Source organism: Balaenoptera borealis, assembly GCF_965194805.1.
Source record: "Balaenoptera borealis genome assembly, chromosome: 1".
In the NCBI taxonomy this organism is placed as follows: domain Eukaryota; kingdom Metazoa; phylum Chordata; class Mammalia; order Artiodactyla; family Balaenopteridae; genus Balaenoptera; species Balaenoptera borealis.
Genome location: NC_138860.1, coordinates 34,588,418 through 34,611,718, shown reverse-complemented (window position 1 = coordinate 34,611,718; position 23,301 = coordinate 34,588,418). Strand labels below are relative to the sequence as shown.

General features: G+C 52.1%; 1 protein-coding gene across 6 annotated transcripts in view; it reads right to left on the bottom strand.

Annotated features, from left to right (window-relative positions):
• The window catches only part of PLEKHA6 (pleckstrin homology domain containing A6), a 138,012-nt gene that overhangs the window by 20,276 nt on the left and 94,435 nt on the right, over positions 1 to 23,301 (bottom strand). Inside the window, exons 6-15 of one of the 6 annotated variants that reach the window (XM_082396384.1) lie at positions 18,057 to 18,161; positions 17,313 to 17,385; positions 14,725 to 14,825; positions 10,888 to 11,030; positions 8,893 to 9,375; positions 7,204 to 7,720; positions 6,637 to 6,723; positions 5,545 to 5,598; positions 1,727 to 1,807; positions 731 to 799 (exon numbers count right to left, since the gene is read on the bottom strand). In XM_082396384.1, coding sequence (XP_082252510.1) covers positions 731 to 799; positions 1,727 to 1,807; positions 5,545 to 5,598; positions 6,637 to 6,723; positions 7,204 to 7,720; positions 8,893 to 9,375; positions 10,888 to 11,030; positions 14,725 to 14,825; positions 17,313 to 17,385; positions 18,057 to 18,161 — 1,713 coding nt within the window. Of the gene's footprint in view, positions 1 to 730; positions 800 to 1,726; positions 1,808 to 5,544; positions 5,599 to 6,636; positions 6,724 to 7,203; positions 7,721 to 8,892; positions 9,376 to 10,887; positions 11,091 to 14,724; positions 14,826 to 17,312; positions 17,386 to 18,056; positions 18,162 to 23,301 lie in introns of all 6 variants that reach the window. The other 5 variants (XM_082396379.1, XM_082396380.1, XM_082396381.1 and 2 more) reach the window with 5 other exon arrangements.

Genomic DNA, 23,301 nt, shown 5'->3' with positions numbered 1-23,301 from the left:
GCTCCCTCTGAGGTCTGGTCCTTGCCTGTACAGAGCGTCTCCCCTGCCTGTTGGGCAGATCTGTTACCCAGGCAAGGCAGGTTAGGCCAAACTTGTCTTCTGGGAAGACCTGTGCTTTCCTGCGTCCACACCTTTATCCACGCCGCTCCTCAAATACCCCCTTGGCTATTTCTAGTGGGCCAAATCTTGTCCTCTGGGCCCTTTACTTCAAGGCCCAGCTCACGTGCCACCTGTTTTGTCCCCGGCCTCCACCAGCCCACGTGGTCCCCCTGCCCCGCACTCCTGCAGACCCTGTTACCGTCCGCTCAGCATATGAATCCTGTGCTGCCACCTGCTGCTACCTGGGCCTCCCACTGCCCAGAAGCTCCCTGAGGGTGGAGCCAGGCCTCGTTCTTCTTTCCAGGCACCTGGGGACTACATGCTCTACCTCCTAACAAAGTCTGTGCTCCTGAAATAAGCACATGCCACCGCTGTAGATAAGAGGGCCTTGAACTCAGTGGAGAAACACACACAGCCATGGTGGGAGGTAGGGGTGGGTGGTAAGAACGAGAGGAGGCTCAGGCAGAATGTTGTCTTTGCGGTGAGAGAGGACAGGAATCAAATGTATGAAGGGCCACAGAAGATGAGAGATGGACGGAGGAAAAGCCCCCACGGAGGAGAGTGAGGATGAGGAGGGCAGTGGGGGGGGGGGGGCTGGAGTGGACAGAGGGAGCGGGCGAGCTGCTCTTACATCTGTGTCTTGCTCGTTTAGCTTGTAGGTGTGGAGGCTGTCCCGGAACACTTCTGGGTATGGAGGGACCTGCAGGAACAGGAGGCCGGTTACCACAGCAGAGGACAGCCAGGGCCGGGCACGTAGGGACGGGAGAGCTGACGATCCTGCCTCGTTCCTGCCTCGTTCCTGCCACCGACCACGGTTCCATCACCTCAGGTAGCATCTGTTCTGGGGACCTGGGCTGAGCTAGTGCTCTGCCCCCTGGCAGGAAAGCGTGGGACAGCCCGGCCTAAGCTCCGTCCCAACTGTCCTGGGCTGATTCTGGAGGTAGAGATGCTGCTCACTCGTGCTCTGTATCTCCTCTCCTCTAAGGTCTAGAATCTACTGCCAAGAGGGACTCCAGGGCTGTGTAGCTCCCAAATGGCTTATTGGTAACAACCATGAGAACAGCAGTTAAGTCTTGGCTGTTTTTGGTAAGGATAAGACCTGGGAGAACAGAATGAGCATTGGAAGAATTTGAGAACGACCACCCTACTAGATTGAACGCCAGCCCCAGGGCTTGCGCTTAAACCAGAAGCGTCTCTCAGTCTAGCAAAGGCGCCTGCCCTTGGTGACACATGCAGCAACCATACATAGCACATTCTACACAACTCTGTCACTGGATGGTTCCATATCACACCCCTCATGCCCTTCACCCCAACAACTGTTAAGAAGGTACCAAACATGAAAGAGAAGTCCCGAAGATTAAAAAGCAGCTTTGCGATCCCTGGCATGGCATGAGATGTCAGTGCTGCCTATTTTGATGGTCTGGGAAATGGGCCTGGGTTCACCCATGAGCGTGAAGAATGGAGGAGACACAGTGAAAATAAAGGAGGGAGGCCAGGCTGAGCCTGGGAGATGAGGCCTGGCAGGTGAGCAGGCGGAGTGGACTCATCCCTGATGGGTGGACCGACCATGCACAAGCAGCTGAAAAATGGTGTTGACGGGGACCGTGCTGCCAGGCAGAGGTCTTACTTGCATGAAGAGTTGGGCCCTGGGGGAGGAGTTCTCCACCATGCGGTTCACCATACTGATGAGAGTCTCACTCTCACTCATCTGCAGCAGAGGAAGGAACAGACGATTCAAACTCAGACCCACAGAGAGACGTCTCCCCACGCCCGCCTGTGCTTGCTTTCCAGGAAACAGGAAAGGACAGCTCCTTCTGTGGCCTCCAGCATCCTCTGCCTGGCCTTGCCCATCACTCACCCTTTGTGAACTCCGTCTCAGGACCCACACTGAAGTTGCCCTTGAGGAAAGCCCACAGAAGGGAGCTGGGAGGCCACTGTGCCCTCGCTTGTGGCTCTGAAGAGGCCCCAGCCCAGTGACACCTCCCCAGGGTGCCTGAGTGTGGTGGGTCTCATCCCATTGGACCAGCTCTCATTTCTCACACTGGTTTGGTCAAAGACCACACAGGCAGTTGGAAAGTCCGATCTGCCAAAATCTGAACTAAATGAAACCACTTTAAAGAAAATGTGACCTGCTCTTTGGATGGGCCGTCACATTGGGAAGGCACACATCTCTCTCCCCAAACCCTGCCCACCTCTGCTCTAGAGTACAAAGGATTGCTAAACACGGTTTCCAGAGCTGGGCTGGTAGCATCCATGCCAATCTGGGATGGCGCCAGGGAGCAAACAAGGAGGCCAAAGCACGTAAGCCACGTTAAAGGGACACCAGAGATTGGAACACTGCTCTCCCAACACGTTATCCTTATGCTTCAAGGATCATCAGGAACATGGAGGGGGAAAGACTATTTGCCAGATGAAAAAGAAAGGGAGAGAGGAAGGGTGAGGGAGAGGGACAGGGAGGGAGGGAGGACGAGCCAACCAAATCAACCAGGAATGCCATCATTTCCCCCACTGGTTCCAGTGTGATAGCATCAAATGTAAACATATTAGGGAGTGTCCTTGGCTATGTCCCTTTAACTCAATTGATCTCCAGGAGAAGGCAGCAGAAGACAGAGAGGAGTTGTGCAGGAAAAGCTTCTTGGGGAGGGGCAGTGAGTAAGGGAAGGGACGGAGCCACCTTAGGGCAGATCTTCTCAGGTCACGGTTCAGGGAACCCCCACGTTTTTTGCCCTTGTCTTCCCAATCTTTGCTGGACCCACACATATTTCCCTCTTGCCCTGTGTAGACGGCAGCCCCAAAGCAGCCTTGCTTCTGCACGCTGTAGACAGGGCGAGGGGCACCCCTCCAACCCCATTCACAGGCTCTAGAGCATTTTAAAAGGCTTTCCTAGGATCTGATTCTGCTACTTCTTTAGCCCAGTTGGGAATTTTTTCTATGATATAAAGTGTGATTTAAAAGGCTTTTAAAAGAGCAATTGTAATATGAGGTTGAGTCTTTGCAAAATGGTTAAAAGTCAACAGGACATCAACCGCATTTTCTGTAAGGATCTGAACTCAAGTCAGCCCTTATCTTCTTAGAGGCTGTGCATGCACATGTGCGTGTGTGTGTGTGTGTGTGTGAATGAGATTGTGTTTGTTGTGTACGGGTGTGCCAGTGTGGTGTATGTGTGATTGTATGTGGTATGTGTATGTTTATGTTTGCTGCCTGTGTGTTATACCTGTGTCCCGTGTGTGGTGTTTATGTGTATGTGTGTAGGACAAGGCAGATCTACCAACACATCAGGCTTTGAGAGGGCAAGGGAGGCCCAGGCTCTTCTTGGTCACCCACAGACCTCATTCCTTCCCCAACCAGTAGATCTAAAACAATAAAGGAAGCGGGGGTCTTCTCACCCTGGCCTGCTCCCACACATGCTGTGGCGTTCAGGATCGTTCGGCCCATGTGGGCCTTGCCTCTAGGAGGATTCCTGTGTGTCACCTTCTGTCTCTCCAAAATGTTGGAGAAATTTTGTGAGAAAGCACCTAACCCAGTACCTTATATATAGCACTGGGGTCAAGGATGGTCAATTAATATTTTTGAGTTTTGGAAGAAAAAGAACAATAAAATAATCATAGTAGCAATCACTAGCCCTCATCAATGCCTGCCAAAGTGCTCTCATATACATTCTCACTTGACTCTCCCAATAACTCTGTGAGGCAGAAAGGGCAGGTCCTACAATGTCCGTCTCATGATTGAGAAAACAAAGACCCAGAGAGACCAAGGTTTAAAAAAAAAAATCCCTGTAAATGGCACAGCTGGAACTAGAGTGCCGTGTCTGGCTACGTTCTGGACTCTTCTTATCATACAAGACTGCCTTTTAAGAGTATTATCATTTATCTAGGAAGAGGTCCTCTGAAAGGTTATTTCTGAAGCCCCCAGCCCCTCTGTGAGGGCAGAAGGCCCCAGGAAGGGGCCCTGCCATCTGCACTGAATGCTTGGAAAGCCAGCGGTGTGGATGGGCTGCGGGGAGAAAGGCCTGCTGGGAGTCATCCCCACATAGACTAGAATGCTTATGGTGTCAACACCACATGCTCCTTCTGGGACTAAAATGCAATGTTCTTGAGGGCTAGGAGCCATCACTGCTGATTAAAATGTGTATATCATGCTTCCCAGTACCCAAGGGCTCCCATGAGGACGAGCTCACTGAGACACCGAGACCGTGTGAGATGACAGTCACATGGCTCGCGACTAGAACCACCAGCAGTTGCAGCCATGTCCTCTGATATCAAGTTTATGGTTCTCTCTGCAATGTTAAGAGCACAAAAGCATCCTGATGAGGTTCAACCCCAGCTTCTTCACATGATAGATGTTTCCTCAGCTGTAAACTGAGTCAAAAGCTCAGAGTCATATCCAAGCTCTGTTGTTCACTGGTTGTGTGTCCTTGGAATGTTATTTGATCTCTCTGGGCTTTAGTTTCATCATATCCCCTACGAAATGGGGATAATAACAATACCTACGTTGCGGAGTTGTTATAAAGGTTAGGATCTGTAAAATGCGTAGAATAGTGCAGGGCATGGAGGAAGCATCCAATTATGGTAACTGCTGCCACTGTTATTATTATTATTACTAACATTATTATTTCCACCACCCCAGGCTGCCTCCACCTGGATCTGGTACACATCCAGGTCCCCCATGATTTGTAGCACAGATCTTAATATGAGTATGTGCTCATATAAATTGCCCAGCATATTGACCCCTGGCCTGTCTAAACCCAGTATCACAGCCTCCATAGTCTCAAAAGGCAAGGTAGCCAAAGGTGAGAACCCAGGCAGCCGATTGCTTTCATCACAAGGGGACACTCATTGCCTCTTCAGGATGCTCATCTGTAACACTGGATTGATAACATTCCCTCTGCCTACAGCACTGAATTCTCAGGAAAACATGAGCCAGGTATACAAAAGAACTTTGCAGAGGAACTAACATATATACTGAATTACCATAATTTAAAAAATCATTGGAGGGCAGGTCTGTGGTCCTTCGCTTACAAAATGTGGAGTTTAACCACAACCTGTGGAATAGGCTAGGCTAACTCCCCAGATTCAGGCTGAACTAAATCCTCAGCCTCTTAGGCCCCAGCACAGAGCTCCTCCCTGTCTCTGCAACTCTATCCAGCAAAAATGCAAATTCCCGCCTGCCCCCTGGGGGCAGTTCCATCTGGGTCGAACAAATAGGCGGTGACATTAATTATTCATGTGGTAATTTACAATTCTCCTTTCCCCAGGAAACTCCCAGCTGCCCTAAAGGGCTTTGCAGAGAAGGGGTGTGAAGGTGCAAACCAAATATAAGCCACTTTGTTGTGTCCTGGTTTTGCCAACAAAGGTTGTCAAATGGATGGAGGATGAGAAGGCGGGGAGGAGCAGGGAGACGTGAAGGGAGGGCAGGGGGATGGTAAGGGGCACCAGCTCTGCCTACCTGCTGATCCAAATACTCTAGGTTTCTTTGCAATTGAAGGTCTAAAAGTTCATCCTACCCGGAGCCCAACAGCAACACAAACAAACAGGAACAGGACAAAAGAAAACAATAAAAAGGAAGCAAAGCAGTTAAGAGTTAGCTGGGCAGCGACAAAGAGAGGCCTCTCTGGCCTTGAGGAGTTTAGGGAAGGGAGGGGGGAAGGGTGCGGGCAGCCACAGAGGTTGTTTGCTGGACAAGCCCAGCGAGAGAAGGGACACACTCCGAGGCTCCTGGGTCGGCCTGGCCCTGCCCTGGGAGAGGGAAGCACCACTGAAGCCATCTAGTCAGCACTTCCTGGAGCTTTTTCTGAGTTTTCTGGAAAATCCGCTGTTTATGGATGGGTGCATTTGCTGTGTGTCTTGGCTATAGAGTTTGGACACCAGCAGAGGAGACTCAGAGAGAGGGGTCAGTAACAGGCCGTCGGGGACAAGGATTCTGCCGGTTGGTTCCAGTGGCTCTCCCCAACTCCCCAGGTGGAGCATCTGCTTCGAGTTCTCCAGGTGGAGGCAAAAATTCTCAGGAGAACAAATTCCCGGAAGCGACACAAGTAGAAAGGGGAGAGAAAGTAGGAGGAGACACAGTATGGAAAATCTTTTCTTCCTCAATCCGACTTCTAGTCTCTTTCCCCCCCGAAGTGACATTCCAGGCAAGGACAAGCTTGAAGCAAGTACGCTTAGGGGGAAGAAGACTAGAAGATCATGCCTGTTTTGGGAGCTCTAGCTTAACTTTTCTTCCCAGCCCACAGCCTAAGCCCCCTGTCCAGGCCCCTCTGCATGCTGGAGGAGTTGTTCTGAGATTGAGAGAATGGGGACATTTCACGCTTCCAGATCTTGTCCCTGCTCCTCTGCCCTGTGTCACAGAGGAGGAGGGGTAACAGACACCACTCTCTATATTGGGGCTAGAGTCCAGGCCGGAGGGAGGAGGTATCCAGAGACTGCTAAAGACCAAACGGCCCAGGCATTGGGCACAGAGCATCCCTGCGTCTGCCCTAGTTTGGCCCCGCCCTGGGAGGAGAGGTCCTGAGGGGAAGTGGTGTGGGAGGAGAGGACGTACCATCTTATCGTGGACCGTGGGGGATGGTGGGTAGTTGTAGGGGAACAGTCCTGCAGGGACTGGCCGCCTGTCTCCCAGGTAATCATACTGGAAGAGAAAGGGGATTGGAGAGGTGAGGGGGTCCGGCTGGGATATGGACTTCCCCACCAACTGAAGTTCAAGGTTAGGGATGTTTGTAACCTGTCCCAGAGCAGATTTCAAACTAAAATGGACAGCCTTTAACCACTGCAATATCCTTGCAATGATCTGTCCAGGTCCTCAAGATTTGAAAAGATAGAACCCTCTCTGTCCTCTTATATAGAATTAGGGCTCCTGGTACAGCCTGGGGATGGGCACAGAGAGCAGTGTTCCTACCCAGGGGCAAGGCAAAGCCCCCAAGGCTGCTCTCCTATGGATAGAACCGCAGGGCCAATGGCTCCCCCTGGGCAGCATCCCTGGTCCTGGTGACACAGCCCAGTGACCCCATGTCCCCAGATGCCCTTGCATCTCCACCTCTTCTCAGCAGATCGTGTTAGGCTTCTGGGGGATCTCAGGGGCTGAGGAAGGAGGGGAAGGCTGGTGGCTCACCTTGGGGGAGCTGATGGACCGCCTCATCACATAGGCAGCAGGGTCAGCATAGATGTCTTCACTGCGAGGCGGCAGCCGCTCGAAACGGGCACTGGGTGAGCGGACGGGGGAGTAAATGCGGGCGCGGCTGTAGGACCCCTGGCTTGGCGAGCGGGGCACAGAGTGGGAACGGGGCTGCAAGGACAGGCGGCGCAGGGAGCCGGAGGCGGCATCCAGTTCATCGTAATAGACAGGCTGCCGGGAGGGGCTGGGGATCCAGGTGGTGCCATCCTGCCGCCCATAGCCGGCAGGCTCCTTCCACTCCCGCAGCTGGAAGGCGGGGCCGCCTCCATTCCGGAAGGAGTGCCGCTTGTCCTCCAGGGCCCAGGGTGGGCTGATCCGATCGTAGGCCGGCATGGAGCAGATGCTATCCGGCCGTACCCCTGGCGGGTAGTACTGGTAATCATCAGGGTACTGGGAGGAGTAGGGGCTGTAATACTCAGGGACCCTACGGGACACAGGGTAGAACCTAGAGGGACTGACACAGAGAGGACTTTGTAAGGAAGCCAGACAAAATGGGCACGCCCCCAGCCCCCTGCCCGTGCCCCAGCCCCTCCTCCTTGTCCTCCAGCCTAGAGTGGGGTCTGACTAGGTGAACGGTGCCCTAGGCTGACCTTGCGAGCATACAGGGGCGCCCACTGCCCAGGCACGGAGGCTGTTTCCAGAAGTGCAAGGAAAGACCTGTCCTCAAAGCTCTCCCCCTCAACCAGTTCCCTGAGGCCAGAAATTTCACCATTCAGAGCTTCCACCTTTGTCTCTTTGTCTCCCTGGGGAGAAACTTTAAGCCGTATTAGCCATCTCTATCTCAGCATGAACCAATTTATCAGATTCTTTCCAGAGAGGCTAAGAGCAGAAGGAGCACTCGTGCACCAGGCACCTGGGGGGGGACAACGGAGGAGGCACAAAGGGACGCCTTCGCTGATTTTATGATTCTGTCAAGGACCCAACCAGTCCGTTCCTGGGACTCAACCCTAGTGAGGCGCTCTCCCCAGGGCAGGGCAGACCACCGCAGTGAGCTGCCCTCCCAGACCCCCAGGGAAGGAGCGGCAGACCCACTTGCCCTGATCAACACAATCAGGTCCAATAAATGTCTTCAAATATTTGAAAGCCAGTCACTAGATAAAGAAGTAGATTGGTCTATTGGGAAGAACTAGGGCCAATGAGTGGCAACGTTTTTCTTTTTAAAAAACTGCTTATAAATAATGGCTTGCAAACAGTTAGAGCTTCAAAAACGGAGTGAGTTGCCTTGGCAGTTAGTGAGTCTCACATTGGTAGAAACACTGGATGCTGTACAAGGGTGGGAAGCACGGACAGATGTCTGGCTGGAACAGCTTTAAAGGCCCCTCGCTGTGACTGCCTGCATGTTTCAGGCCGCCCAATGTCCTGTGAGAGGCACTGGGTGCTCTGTCCCTTCCTCTGAAGGAAGTAGGCAGAGGGAGCAAGAATCAGGGGCAGGGGGCAAACTCTACAGATGGAACCATGGGGTTAGTAAGCATCTGGGCAAGCAGGGAATCCTGGGGTTCTCTTGGTTTCCCAATTCAGCCTGGCTTCCAGAAGGTTTCCAACAGAGGGTGCCTCCATGTCACTCCCCCAGCCCCAGCCCCCAGCCGGAACACCATCCCCACTCCACCCCACCCCACCAGGCCTCACCTCCGAAGATCCTCAGGAGGGGGCACCCCTCGGCGCAGGTTCACCCACTGCTGAAGCTGGTTCATGGAGCTCTTGCGCTGGGCGATTTTGTCGGGGTTGGCACGTGGCGGGAAGCTCTGCCGGTGCCCCCCACTCTCTGAGTCCTGAGGTGGGAAAGCTGTGCTCCCCGGCCTGCTTGGGGAGCTATACTGCCAGCCATTGGGCTGGGTGGGCCGCTCCCCACCTCCTGGGACCCTTGGGCCCTCAGGGTAAGGGCTGCCCGGGTCTGGGGCTGGTTCTGGTCCAGCGTGGACACCATTGGCTTTCACCAGAGGCTCGCTCTTGACTTCAGGCCTCTCAGGCCTCCTCTCCACCTTCTCGCAGCCTCGGCCATCACCCTCTCCTCGAGTCTTGGCCTCTGGTTCAGGCTTGGGAAGGCTGTTTTGGGGGGGTTGGTGGTGGTGTTTGCTGGGTGGGATGTTCTCAGAGTCTGGCTTCTCGTGGCTGTGGGATGCCAAGGGAGATGTTGTAAGGGACTCCAGCCCAGCATGGAGTTCAGGTTGGGGGAAACTGGGAAGGAGAAAAGGAGTGCAGAAGGATGGACAGGAAGGCAGTGATGGAAACAGGATTCAATGAATTCCAATTCTGTTTCCTAAATCCTACCATTTTATATTCTTGCTCCAGCCTGGGCAATTATAAAGCATAATCCAAGCTTGCCTGTGCATATGTGCTCGTCTTGCCCTCCTGGTCCTCCTCGTGTGTCACCCTCCGCTCCCTTCTGCTGAAACGCCTTGAGTCCAGCCTCCTAGCTATGGCCGAGACTAACCTCACCCAGACGAGGTCTCTCCTGTAGTCTGTCCCTGACCCAGCCCCCCTCACTTGGTGTGCACTATACACTACACATAATCGGAACCATCCTTGATGTCTCAGCTGCAGAGGTTTGTGACAGGTCAGCCCGCTCTCCTTTAGAAAGTTACTTAACTTCCACGAGTCTTGGGCTCCTCGTTGGCAGGGTGGGTAGGACTGTGTGAGATCAAACATGGCAGGCGCACCAGGGGCTGAAGCTGTTGCCTCAAACTTCACAGGCATAGAAAGAGGCTAGTTCCCCTCTCCCAAACAAGCATCTTCCAGGACTTTCTATTAGAGTATAAGCTCCATGAGGTAGGGGCTTATCAGACTTTTCCTACCTTGTTTTCCTAGCACCCTATACACATTTCTATTTACAGTAAATATTTATGAAAAGAATGAGTGAAGTTCTGGAATTCCACCCCTTGGTCAAAGCAAAGATGGAATCTCATGACAATGTTTTCCCTACACCTTCCCCAATTCAACATAGTCAAGCATCCTTGTTGAGACACTGCTTGGTAAACATTTTCAAGACATGTACACAGACTTGGAGTCTATACTGTAAAACTTCCTTCTGCCGGATCCCTGTTAACATCTAACTTAAGACTCAATGCCCAGTTCAAGTAGAGACAGGTGCTGAGACTCCGGGTGATGACGGGATGAAGTGACAGGAGCAGTCACATACTGAGTGCTTGCTGCATGTCAAGCATTTTACCTATACTATTGAGTCCTCACAACAACCCTATGAGGTAGGATTATGATTATTGTCTCTGAGGGTCAGAGGTTAAGTAACTTACACTTAGGTCACACAGTGGGCAAGTGGCCAAGTTGGGATTCAAACCTGAGTCCCACAAAGTCTGTATGCATAACAAGACGAGCAAATGACCCTGGTCTTTGGCTCCTGGCCAGGCCCGGATGGAACCTGGCTTCTCTCTTGGCCTCCACCAGCTCAGAGAGAAGAGGAGGAGCTGGCCAGGGGAAAAGAGACTACAGGCTCTGAAATCACTTAGCCAGGCACCCTGCTGGGAGGCAAGGAGTTGGTTCACATGTTCTCAGAGGTTCAAGTCCACATGCTGGGCTCAGCAAGGGCATAGAGATGGGCGCCTCTTCACCCCTCCTCTCTCTCTCTAATAGCAGTCCTCACGCCTATGCCCAGTCCCCGGCACTCACTTGTGACGTGCAGCTTGGGGCACCGACTTCTGGGCTGGGGGGATCTGTACTCGGGCAGCCTCCCCCATGGCCTGGATCCAGGCCTCCTGCTCCTCGGGGCTCTCGGCACTGAAGAAGTAGGTGCGGACCCCGGCGTGCTCAGCCTGTGGGGAGAGGCAGTGCGTGGAACTGTCCCCAGCCTCGTTCACCCAGCACACAGTCACCTGTGGGGAGAAGACACCCACGCCCACAGGACAGGTGGTCAGGCAGGTCGTTCCCCTGACCTGCAGCTCTTCGCCCCATATGGAGCTCAGGGCAATGTGAGGAGGCCCACAGCTGTCCCAAGTGCTCCAGCTGGCATCCAAGTGTCTGCCTTGACTAGCTCTCTGGACACCACTAGGCAGCTCAATAGCCAGGTAAGCTGACCTGCCCCACCTGAGGGACAATTACCTCGCCCGCTCTCCCGTCAAATTCCATGTTTGATTTGAAGGGCAATTACCCCATGCCCGGGAGAGATGCCCCCCTACCACAACCACATGCCAGTCTCGGCCCCAGCTCAGCCTCTGAGAGCTGGCACTCTTCCGCGCAGCGGGACAGCGCGGGCACACGGGGGGCATGCACAGACAGTCAGAGCACGCTACCTAGTTGGCGGCTGCAAGCAGGCGCAGCAGGCGGTAACCCAGAAGCCAGCTCCTGTCCAGAGGAGGGGTCCTCACGCGGCCAGAAGGAGGAGAAGCAGAGAACAGGTCAACCGAACACCAGAGGGAGAGACAGGAGACGTGACAGGAACGTTGAGGAGCAGAGGGAAGTGGGGAGCTATTCAGACTAGTCCCTTCTACTCAGTGTCACCACTGGGACCACAGCACCCAGCAAGGCTCAGGTCAGCCCACCAGGAGTCGGGGTGGAGAGCTCGCACCCGGCTAACCTGGGTTGCTTGAGGAGAGAAGGCAGGGCAGCCCAGTGCTAATCCTAGCTCTGTTCCCGACCAGCCCTGCAACTGTAAACAACTCGAGATTTTGCTCTGGCCTTAACTGATGTATCTGTTTGATGGGGAGGGTCCACGAGGAAAAGATGCTCCAGTGCTAGATTCTTTCTGGGGTCTCAGAACACTTCCTAGGTGAGACCAATCTCCCAGAAAAAGCAGCTAGCCTTGTTCATCCCATTCAACATGAGAGATCCAAAAGTGTTTAAGAGTCTCAGATGTGGACTTCACTTTGGCCTATGACCCCTTGGGTGCTAAATCCTGGGTCTCTGGGGGTTGGAAGGAGAGAAGACAGGGCTCCTCTGACCAAGCCCCAGGGTTCTCCTAAGCAACAGTGTCAAATCCACACCCTTCGAGTGCTTTCCCAGCTGGACCTTCACTTTTCCTCAGCACCTTCCCCAGCACATGATGTCTTTCCACAGGACCCATTACCCAGTGAGGGAGCATCCTACTTCTCTAAGGACAGAGGTGGGCCTCCTTCATCTGGATCCGGCCAGTCCCCACCCTCCAGCAGGGCTGACCAGCAGGTAGGCAGACAGGGAGGTGCTGACGAAAAGCCAGTGAAGTTGTAAGGAGGCATCTGGGGGTTGAAACTGCACAGGGATATGGAGAGCAGGGGCCCAGGCAAGCCCTCTGGGGTGGAGAACACAGGGTTACTGTAGAGGAGAGAGACACACAGGTGGGACGAGTGGGTGTGTCCTGGGCTGGTAGGAGTGGCAGCAAATAATTTGCTAAGCATCCAGTGAGCATCCTGTGTGTGCAGAGCTCTGCTCTGGGTGCCAGTCACAGGGAAAGCAAAGACACGCTCTTAGCACTTGAAGAGCTCACGGTCAAGCTGGAGGACAAAACATACCCACGGGGAAACAAGGAGAGAGCAAAGGCGCGGGAACAACAGCTTGTGACAGGAGAAGGCAGAGGGCCTGGGAAAAGACAGGGTGATTGATGGGGAGCCAGGAGGGGGCACCAGCCTGGAAGCATGAAAGGGGACCAGAGAATTGAGGGAGGTGCCCCCATGGATGAGCCCACAGAGCCCCCACGGGGCTTTGCAGGGACAGAGGAAGGCCATTCAGCAGCAGGCTGGGTGGGAACAGTGCTGGCTCATTACTGGCCATCTGAGGGTTTCGCTTGGTGGCCCCAGCAGGACAAGCCTCCCATCTGTCTCATCTCCCCTCCCTTCCCTGGAGAAAGGCCACTGAATAGCCACAATCCGAACCTTTTGTGGGCCACTGAGCACAGCCCTCAGAGTTGGGTTTTAAAGAGGCAGTGCACTCCTCAGGGGAAAAGGAAGGAGGAGAGGGGCTGATGGGCACAGAGGTCTGGGGTTTATGGAGGGGTGTGTCAGTCAGTGGGACGTTGTTCTAATGCGGCTGCCGGCAGAGCTCCCTAGCTGGAGTGTGTGTGTGTGTGTGTGTGTGTGTGTGTGTGCGTGCGCGCGCACGCGCGCGCGCACGCGCGCGCGCAGGTCTGGAGGGGAAGGGTAAGACAGGCTGTCTGACTGTGTGGGTGTGTGTGCGTGTCTGTGTATAGCAGGCCTGTTTGTTGTTGGTTAAACAGCCTGTTCCTATTTCCCCAGCTAAAATCCGGCTCCCTGGAGCCAGTGTTTTATTGATTATTCATTCTGCAGACAGGACCCTTGGAGGCTGGAAACTAATTATATGCCTAAGAAGTCCCTCTTTGTTCCCCGGAGCAGCATCTATGTGTCTGCCCACCTCTCTGTGGCCAGGTGACCAGAGCTGAAGGACAGAAAGGGCAGAGTCTCTGGGCCCCCAGGAACTTGGATGCTGCCCTCGAGTAACCTGTGGGTTTTCAGGGTCTTGGACAGCAATTCTCAACTGGGGGAGAGAGGGCTTTGTACTAAGAAAATACATGGTTGATATCATAATTTTATATATGGAAATTGAAAAAGAACCTATGATCTTTGCATCATAAAATACGAAAAGGGCATGGAATTTTCACTGTTCTTATTGGGCCATGAATTTTTAAATGTGGAAAAATACTGGCCTAGGATGAGACAGCTGCAGTCCCGTCTTTGATGGGTGGATCCCCCAGGGGTTCCGAGGAGTGACGCTGAGCAGGCAGGTGAGGTCCATCTCCCTGGGCCCTTATTCCCTCAAATTGTGTCTCTGTGAGGTTTGTAGCTTTCAATTATAATGAAACTCAATTCCTAACTTTCTGCAAAGATTTTTTTTTTTTTTTTAATTAGAGCATGTCATTTATGGAAACTACAAAACACAGGCCTACCAAACCCATTTTCCAAGGTGGCAAAAATACTAGGGTGCTGGCCCATGACAAGGGCTGAAGAGGGGACAGGGTGCAGGCAGCAGGGCTGAAGGGCAAAGGGAAAAAAGGAAAGTGAGGACAAATGACAAATTGAGGGCCCTTACATGGGCCAGTGGGAACATGCTGTACACTAAATAGTAGTGAACAACTTGCATCTGAGACCCTTTGAGTAAGTTTGATTGGGGGTCTAGTTCCCTGGGCCTAAAGTGGGGAGGAAGACTTTCCAGAATGGATCTTAGAAACCCACCCGCCCACAGTTCCTGCCTCTGCTGTGAGGGATTTCCTAGGTGCCAGGCCACCAGGCAGAGGGTCCATGGCCTCAGCACATAACTAATTCTCCCCCAGGAAAGACTGTGGTACCACTGAAGCTCATCTCTACAGGCTCACCCTGGGGAGAGAAGAGGAAGGGGTCCCGGCGCAGCCTCACGTGAGCCTTACAACAGCTTGTACTGAGCCCGGGGACCACTGCCTGCTGCCCCCAGTACTACCACTTGGGATTCCTAAGGAGGTGGCTCTCGACGCTGCTCCATTCTTGTGTGCTCTAGAAGAGCCGGCCTCCCTCCCCTGCCTGACCTGGGAGAGGAAGGCCAACTGACCTTAAAGGTATGTTTTCGGCTGATGTTGTCTGAGGGCTGCACCGCAGCCACCCGGAAGCTCAGGAGGGGGATGCTGCCCAGGACGCTCTCCTCCTTCTCATCTGTCGCGAAAATAGAGGTACAGTGAGATGTACGTGTGCGGGGGGGAGGGGGGCGGAGTGGATCAGCCCTATTAGGATAAATACCAACAAATATCTGTTACTCATCTACTATTTGTCAGGCACTTGGGGCCACCACGCAACCGCACGGGGCGCGCTCTGCACAGCAAGAGGCACACTCCCTGGAGCTGCGGAGCGTGGCAGCCCTCCAGGCACTGTTCTAGACTTGGGGACTGTAGAGGTGAATGCAAGAGTAGTAGCGCCCACCCTTGGGGAGCTCACATTCCAGTACGCAAGCAAACAAGCACAGAAGAGCCAACATTTTGGAGTGCTTGCTATATGTCAGGCACTGTTCTAAGTTAAAGGCTTAACGGATTTAACCTGCCCAACAATCCTATGAATGGGTACTCTTATGATCTCCATTTTACATAGGTAAGGAGGTTGAGACACAGAAAGATTAAATAACTTGTCCAAGGTTACTTAAGTAGAAAGTGGTGGATTAGTCTTTAACCCAAGAAGTCTAACTTTCGAGCTACCATTCTTAACCTCCCTCCCATCCACAGTGCCTCTCCAAACAAGGTGATTCCAACAGTGACACACGGAACAGGATATAATGGGACGCGGCGCGGTAGAGTGGACGCTCGAATCTTCGGCTCTGGCTCTTCTGGGTAACTGTCTCTAAGGTTCTCCCAGGCACCTGGCAGCTTGCTTTGTCTTCTCCTGACTTTACAGTCCCCATGTATGCACAGGAGACACGCCCCTGCGTGGCCCCCTGATCCCCAGGAGCAGGCTAACAATCAGGCTGCTGCATAATTCATCCCGAATCTCCAAAGGAGCCTGATGGATTAGCTAGCCAGGCCCCCAGCTATCAGCAGGAGACCGAAAGGGTAGGGGTGCTGTGTGGGAACCATGAGGTTGGGGCTAACTATGAGGCCATGGCAAGACCCTCCCCACTTCCCTGGGATAGCTCTTTATTCCTGGGGCTGGAGACCCTGTAAAACCCTCAGCTAGGGTTCAGAAGAAATCTCACAGGGGTTACAGACTCCACTAGTTCCCCTTCTCCCCTTACTCATCACTTGCACAAGATACTAAGCCCAAGGTCCAGTTTCCTGGGCATGGTACCCAGAGGATGGACTAAGCCAAAGGAACAGGAGGGCTGGGAACCCAGAGCTTCTTCAGGAAGGCAGAGGCCATCAACCCCAGGAGGAGGTGGGCCCCCTGCCTGGCTGAGTCCTGGCCAGTGTTTAGGGGTCTCCTGAGAGCATCTCTCAGTGCATAGTGACCCCCCATCTCCATGTCCCTTGAGTTCAGAGTTTCATAAGTTTCTCCCCTCACACCAGGCCCAGAGTGCCTTCCCTGCAGAGACCCTGGCTTTCCCTCCAGCTTCCGTTATACTCTGGCTCCTGTGCGGCCCTACATCCCGGGGCCCAGCCTGAGCAGATTCTTCTCCCTCAATCTTGGGGTTTCCTCTGTGACTAGACCCTGGACGTGCATCCCCTTCCTGGTCTCTCTCCTTGGGATGCAGGTGCCTCAGGGCACAGGGACAGCAGTGTTCTAAGGGCGGGGGGGCGGTCACTGGGTACAACCTTTGTTTGCCAAAGTTAATGATTCAGTGAATTGCTCCCAGGAGACCTGGAGAAATCAGAGCTCTGCCATTCCCAGGGCATGCAGGAAAAGGAAACAGCCACTCCTGCTGCTACATCATTTTATCCTCTCCTCAGTGCCCAGGCCTCCTTGCGCGGCATCAGTGTGACAGAACCATCACTGTCATCAACCCTCCCTAGTTCCTCCCTGCCCTGCTTGCCATATTGTTGCTGTACATACTTTAAAAATAACTTCCTAGAGGCTGCTGCACCAAAGTTATAAGAGTTTTGCCCTCCTTTCTGTGGGGGAGGAAAGGGAGTGAATGTTGGGGTGGGTGAAGAGGGCAGAAGCTGGGGGATAATCATTTACTCCACATTGATTGAGCACCTACTATGTGCCAGGTGCTGTTTTCAGTGCTGTGGATACAGCAGTGAACAAAACTGACCAAAAAATCCTGCCTACACAGATCGGATCACACATTCCAGTGGGATGGGGGAAGCTCAACATACAAGGTCCAATTAGCAGGTGACCTGCTAGTGATGACCAGGGACCCTCCTCTTCTTCCTCCTTTTCTTCTCCCACCCACGCCCTCCCCCGGACTTCACCCTCTGTCATCTGACTGTCTTGTTCATCCACCACACCACCCACCAGGGCCTAGGACTCTGCCTGAAATCTAGTAGGCACTCGGTAAATATTGTCGAATGTGAAATGAGTGAGTGAATGAGTGAGCAAGTGAGCTTTGTCTTTATCCCCTGTCACGTGCCACTGGTGCCGGAGACCACAGGGGGGATATGTGCCCCTCCACCCCCAACATCCATCAGAAACCGAGCCCTGTGACAGGGCAGAATGAGAAAGAGGGGGGCCCTGGCTTCCCACAGCCCCTGCCAGTGCCAGGCGCAAGCTCACCTTTATAGTAGAAGAGGCAGCGATCCACCAGAACGAACCAGCGCTTATTCCACTGCTTAACCCCGGAGCTGGCCTGCAGGAGAAGTGGGGAACAGACAGGATAGTCTGTGACCTGGGCCTGGGGAGGTGGGTGTGTGCAGTGGAAAGAGTGCTGCACTCATTATAAGGACATCCTGCCTCTGCTTGCAGCTCTGCCACTAACAAGTGGCAGCAACCCCCAAGAGCCCTTAGAGGCAGGGAATGACATTACATTATTGCCTGTGACCTTCCACTTCTGTCATTCTGGGCCTCAGTGTCTCCCCCAGGGAAGATAAACGGTACAGCGATGAGCCAGAAAGAGTGAGCAGAAGGTCAGGCAGGGATAGTGGCCAGGTCAACGAGGAGAACTGGACCCCTAGACTTAGAGGAGACATCCCCCTCCCTTCATAGCAAGAGGGCCCTGCCGACTGAGCCACTGGGTTGCTCTGATAGGATTGATGACAGCGTATTTCAAAGTCATTGCATCTGCCCATCAGGAGACCTGGCTGAATTCCCAAATATAACACTAATTTCTCTCTGTGATTTTGGGAAGATACTCAACCTCTCTGAGACTTTATAAAATTAGGAGATTTCACAGAGATATACCAAAATAGGACCTGGAAGGACATAGCAAAATATACATGGGCTGTTATAACTACAGAGGAATTACGGCGCTATGAGGAGAAAGCAGGGATGCGGTGGGCAGAATGGAATAGGAGGCCTCACCTGCTTGAAAAGCCAGCCTGCCTTGGTGACAGGAGCACTGGGGTTCCGCTTCATGGAGTGCGAGCGCTTGCCGAAAGCGATGGCCTTGCGGGACGTCCGGGTGGCCTAGGGATGCAGAGAGCAGCCAGCTTAACTCTTCCTCTCCTCCTTCCTGCTCCACCCGCAAGGGGAGCTGCCCTGGGTGGGAGCTATCCCTCTCCAGGGCCCTGGGGGCCCTCACGTTAAGAGGCCCAGGTGAGAAGCTTGGATCTCTTACAAACTCAAGGGCACAGCCTTTCAATTCTTTGGCTCTTTTTCTTATCTCTAAAATTGGGCTCAAAATTATAGTCCTACCTGTCTCACAGCGATGTGTGTTTTTTGTTTTTTCTTAAGGAGAAAATAAGATATTTCATTTCACTCCTGGCCTATCCTTCTCTACTGGCCTTACTCCTTACCTCTTTCATAATGCTTTCTCAGACCCACTCAGCTTCAAGTAAATTCCCTACGTCATCATCTTCTCCAAGCCCAATTCATTCTTTTTTTTTTTTATAAATGTATTTATTTTATTTATTTATTTTTGGTTGTGTTGGGTCTTCGTTGAGGTGTGCAGGCTTCTCATTGCAGTGGCTTCTCCTGTTGCAGAGCACAGGCTCTAGGCGTGTGTCAGTAGTTGTGGCACGTGGGCTCAGTAGTTGTGGCTCGAGGGCTCTAGAGCGCAGGCTCAGGAGTTGTGGCGCACGGACTTAGTTGCTCCGCGGCACGTGGGATCTTCCCGGACCAGGGCTCGAACCTGTGTCCCCGGCATTGGCAGGCGGATTCTTAATCACTGCACCACCAGGGAAGTCCCCTATTCATTCCTGAATGTCCAACACACCACAGAGCAGGGAGGATGTACGGGTGTTCTCCTAGCTCCTTATTGCCACAGGGAGTTCCCCACATTCTGGCAACAATCTCTCTTTCTCGAAGTATCAGTGATCTTTCACTGTTTAGCCCTTCTCACCACTATCAGCTTCTAGATCATTTTTTCAGAGTCTGAGGATTTTGATATCAGTCATCCTCTCCATTCTAAGTCTTGCCATCACTGTGGACAATTTCATTGCTCCACAGTGAGAGGGAGGATGACCCATCCAGTGGCCTAACTTTAAACTACCTTGATGTCCTCAAGTCCAAAATCCTCCACTTCCACCCCAGCAACTCACTCCCATGGCAACACCTTAGACCTGGCCAGCTCCCAAGCCCCTTCACCACCAGCATTGTCAATTCTCATATCCCCATCTTCTGATCACAGCATCCCATCCTCTGGGCTGTCTCACGCCATCCCTCAACGACACCAGCTTTTCTACTCCACTGCGATCCCCAACTCCTCAATCCTTGCCTTTTTCTCCTGGATCCATGAGCTATCTCCTGGTGTTAGTTGTTTCCCTACAAAGCCTAGGCCCCCTGGTGGAATAGATCAACCGCACTCTCCAACACCAACACCCTATCCAGTGCCTTTCTGCTTGACCTTCTCTGAAACTCTAAATCCCAGATTAATCAAATTATCCACCCTCCCTGCACTCACAGCCAGATTATGGCGCTGCTGGAGAACAATCACACCACAGTACAGACGAGGCCACCGTGACCCCTCGGTCCCTGGTGCTCCGCTGCACACCCTCACCTCTCTCCCGAGCCCAGCGACCTGCCTGCCTCTGCCTTCCCCGCAGTGGCTTGGATCCTCCCCCACAGAGAAAATTGAGGTTGTCAGACAGGCGCTTCCTCAATTTCACACCCTTTTACCCAGAAAATTACTGCCCTTACCACTCTCCTTGTCTCTTTCCCTTCAATGTCAGAAGAAGAGGCGTTTTCCTCCTTTCCAAGGCTATTGGGTCCAGCCTGCTGTCTCCTCTGAGACTTGCTTCGTTGATAACCTCTCAAATCTGTCTTCATTTTTTCCTCCTCCACTGGCTGCTTCTCCCAAGCAAACATGCTCAGGTCTCTTCATCTTAAAGCATCCCTCTGTCTGTCTCTCTCTCTGTCTCTGTTTCTCTCTCTCAATCTCTCTCTCTCCTCTCTCTCACTGTCTGTCTCTGTCTCTCTCAATCGTTCTCTCTCCTCCTCCTCACTGGCCCTCACGCACCCACACACACCTGACTGCCCCCTCCACCCTCCACCAACTGTCCCTGTCAGGTAACACCTTCCCTCCCTTCCCTCTCTTTCTCCTCAGAGATAGGCTGCTGGGAAGAGTCCTGACTTACTCTCCTCCCTTTACTCCTAAACCTCCTCCACCTCTTTTCAGAAATGGTCCCTGCGATGTCAACTCAGGCCACTCAGTCCCTGACATTCTTAAGCACCGACAATGTGAACCTTTCTGTCCTTCCTGAAACTCTTCTTTTGGTTTCTGGGGCACTATTCCTTACTTTTCAATATCTGCGTCTGTGGCCAGTCCTTCTCAATCTCCACCTCCACTCTAAGTGTTGATAGACCTCAAACTTACTCTTTTATTCTCGTCATACATTGTGCCTGTGTAATGTCATCCATACCCATTGCCTCAGCTGCCAGCAATATGCTGAAAACTCCCTAATCCAGATCTAGATTCATTTGCTAGAATGAATCTAGATATAGATTCATTTGTCCCAGTCCATTTGCTCACTAGTTGTCCAGCTAGGATTAAATAAGCGCAAAACCAAACTCATCCTCTTTCTAACCAAACTTGTTCTACCGTATTTCTCATCTCTGTGACTGGGCCACAATCTACCCAGTGGCCCAAACCAGAACTCTGAACAAGCTCACACCGTCCCCTCCTCCCTCCATTCCTCCACACCATCATTTACGCAGGGCTGACAAGTCTGTCTTCTTAATGGATCTCAAGCCTGTCCTTTCTTCTCCAATGCCGCTGTTGGTGCCTCACGGGTTGTCATCGCTTCTGGCTGTCTACCCTCTGTATTGAACTAAGGTTATCTTTCTAAAATACTTTATTAATTACACTACTCTCTTGCTTAAAATTTCTCACTACCTCTCATCACTTAGGAGAGAATTCCAATCCTCAGCACAGCACACAAGGACAGGTCTACAAGATCTGGCTGGGCCACCACCCACTTTCTGCCACTCTGCCAGAAAGGCACCACCATTGGTCATGCCAAACTCCGAGTGGTTCTCTCCCATCTCCCTAGGGCTTTGCTCACCATGGGAGGCGGGGGAACCCCACTTCCCTTGTCCACTACCAAATCCCAACTCATCCTTCACAGCCTAGTGCAGGCCCCCCATGTCCACGAAACCTCCCTGTTCTCCCAGAGTAGTTGCTGCTCCCTCTTCTCAGAATCTTCTCATAGTCTAGAATCTGTCACACTGCAACAGAACTGTGGACTTTCTGCCTCCCGTACGAGACTGTGAGCTCTTTGTAGGGAAAAACTTTTGTTTTGTTCATCTCTTTATCACCAGAGCCTAGCAAGGTGTCCAGCGATCAATAAGCACTTAGTAAATACTTGTAGAAGGAAGGAAAGAAGAAACTGGGGTTTATCATAAAGTACCTCCCAAACTGGGAAATGAAATTATTTTCTGTACTTTACTTGAAAAAACCCACATGTAATGTGGAGATCAGCCATCTGAAGAAGTCATCCACCACCCTCAGAATATGTAAATCCTAAAATCTTTCCCTTTTCTCTCAGTCCGTCATCTGTCATAGTTTCACCTGCTCTCTGCAGCCTAAAATCTGCTCCTTGCCACTTCAGCCATTCCCCTGCCAACCCCACAGTAATACTCTAGCCTCCTTATCTTTCTGCCACAGCTTCCCAGCAACCCTCAACCTTAGGTCAATGCAACCATCTGCCAGGCCATAGCATTGCTGGAGAAAAACCACACACACCTGTGGATCAGAGCCACACAGATTCAGTCTACGACCTCAGATGACCCTTCAGTATTATTGGGCAATATTCCAAATGTTCCTTGTTGACCACTGACCCTTGGGCTTATTCTGAAGCCCCCCGCCCCCCAACGCCTCTCTATCCACCCCACTCTTCTCAGCAGAAAACCCTACCTCCTACTTTCCTGCAAAAGTTGAAAACATCAGGTGGGAGTGTCTCGAACTTCCTAGCCCCACCGCCACGTTTCACATACCTTTCTTATGCAGCCTCAGGAAAAGGGCCCCTCCCCTATCCAGGCTGACAGCAAATTGGCACCTGACTCCTGTCTCTACACAAACATGACTCATTGGCTATGCCCTTTCTCCTGAAACTACCTACTGGGTCATTCCCCTCCTGCCCTTAACACCTTGAAACGAAACAAAGTGAGCAAAGAAAACCTCTCTGCATCTTGCATATCTCCTAGCTGCCACCCTCCACCCCTCATTTCCCTTCATGGTCAAGTTTCTTTAAAAATTTTTTTTTGGAAATATTTCAAACATTTCAGAAAAGTAGGGACTAAGTCACCACTGCATGTTGTTTTCTTTCCCTAATAAAACATGACAAATAGAGCTGAAACTCCCTTTGAGTCCCTCCCCAATCTCATTACCTTTTCTTACTCCCTAGAGGTGACCACTGACCACAAATTAGTATGCCTGTCCATGGTTATATGCTTGTACTGCAAGCTTATCTATAAAAACGCTGAATTAATTTTCATGTTTGTACATTTTACATAAATGATACCATATTTTTCATATCCTACAACTTGCTTTTTCCTCAGCATTATGTTTTTAAGATTTATCCTTGTTATACATCTCGCTCCAGTCCATTTTTAATTTTCGGAGAGTCCTCCATTGTATGACTACACTACCATTTACTATCTAGTTTCTTAGAAGAGCAGTTTTCTACTTTTCAGTGTCCTGTATCTGCCCTCCCATCTCCTCTTAAGCCCTCTCCAGCTTGTCTTTGTCTTCTGCCCTCCTCACACCACTGAACTGCTCTTATCAGGGTCTCCAATTACCACGATGTTGCTAAACCCCATGGATACTTTTAGCCCTTATCTTACTGGACCTCTTTGCAACATTCTTCTCTGATTACTTCTTCCCCCTGACAGTCTTTTCCTTCCTCCTCCCTTTCTGAGCGCCCAATTGCCATGTCCTTCATGAGTTATTCTTCTTTCGCTGTCCCCCTAGATCAGTGGTTCTCAGTGAGGGTGGGGCAATTTCGTCCCACAGGGGGCATTTGACAATGTCTGGAGACATTTTTGGTTGTCACAGGGTGGGGGCTACTGGCATCTAGTGGGTAGAGGCCAGGGCTGCTGCTCAACATACTACAGAGAAAGAATGGTCCCACACCACAAAGAATTATCCAGCCCCCAATGCTAATAGTGC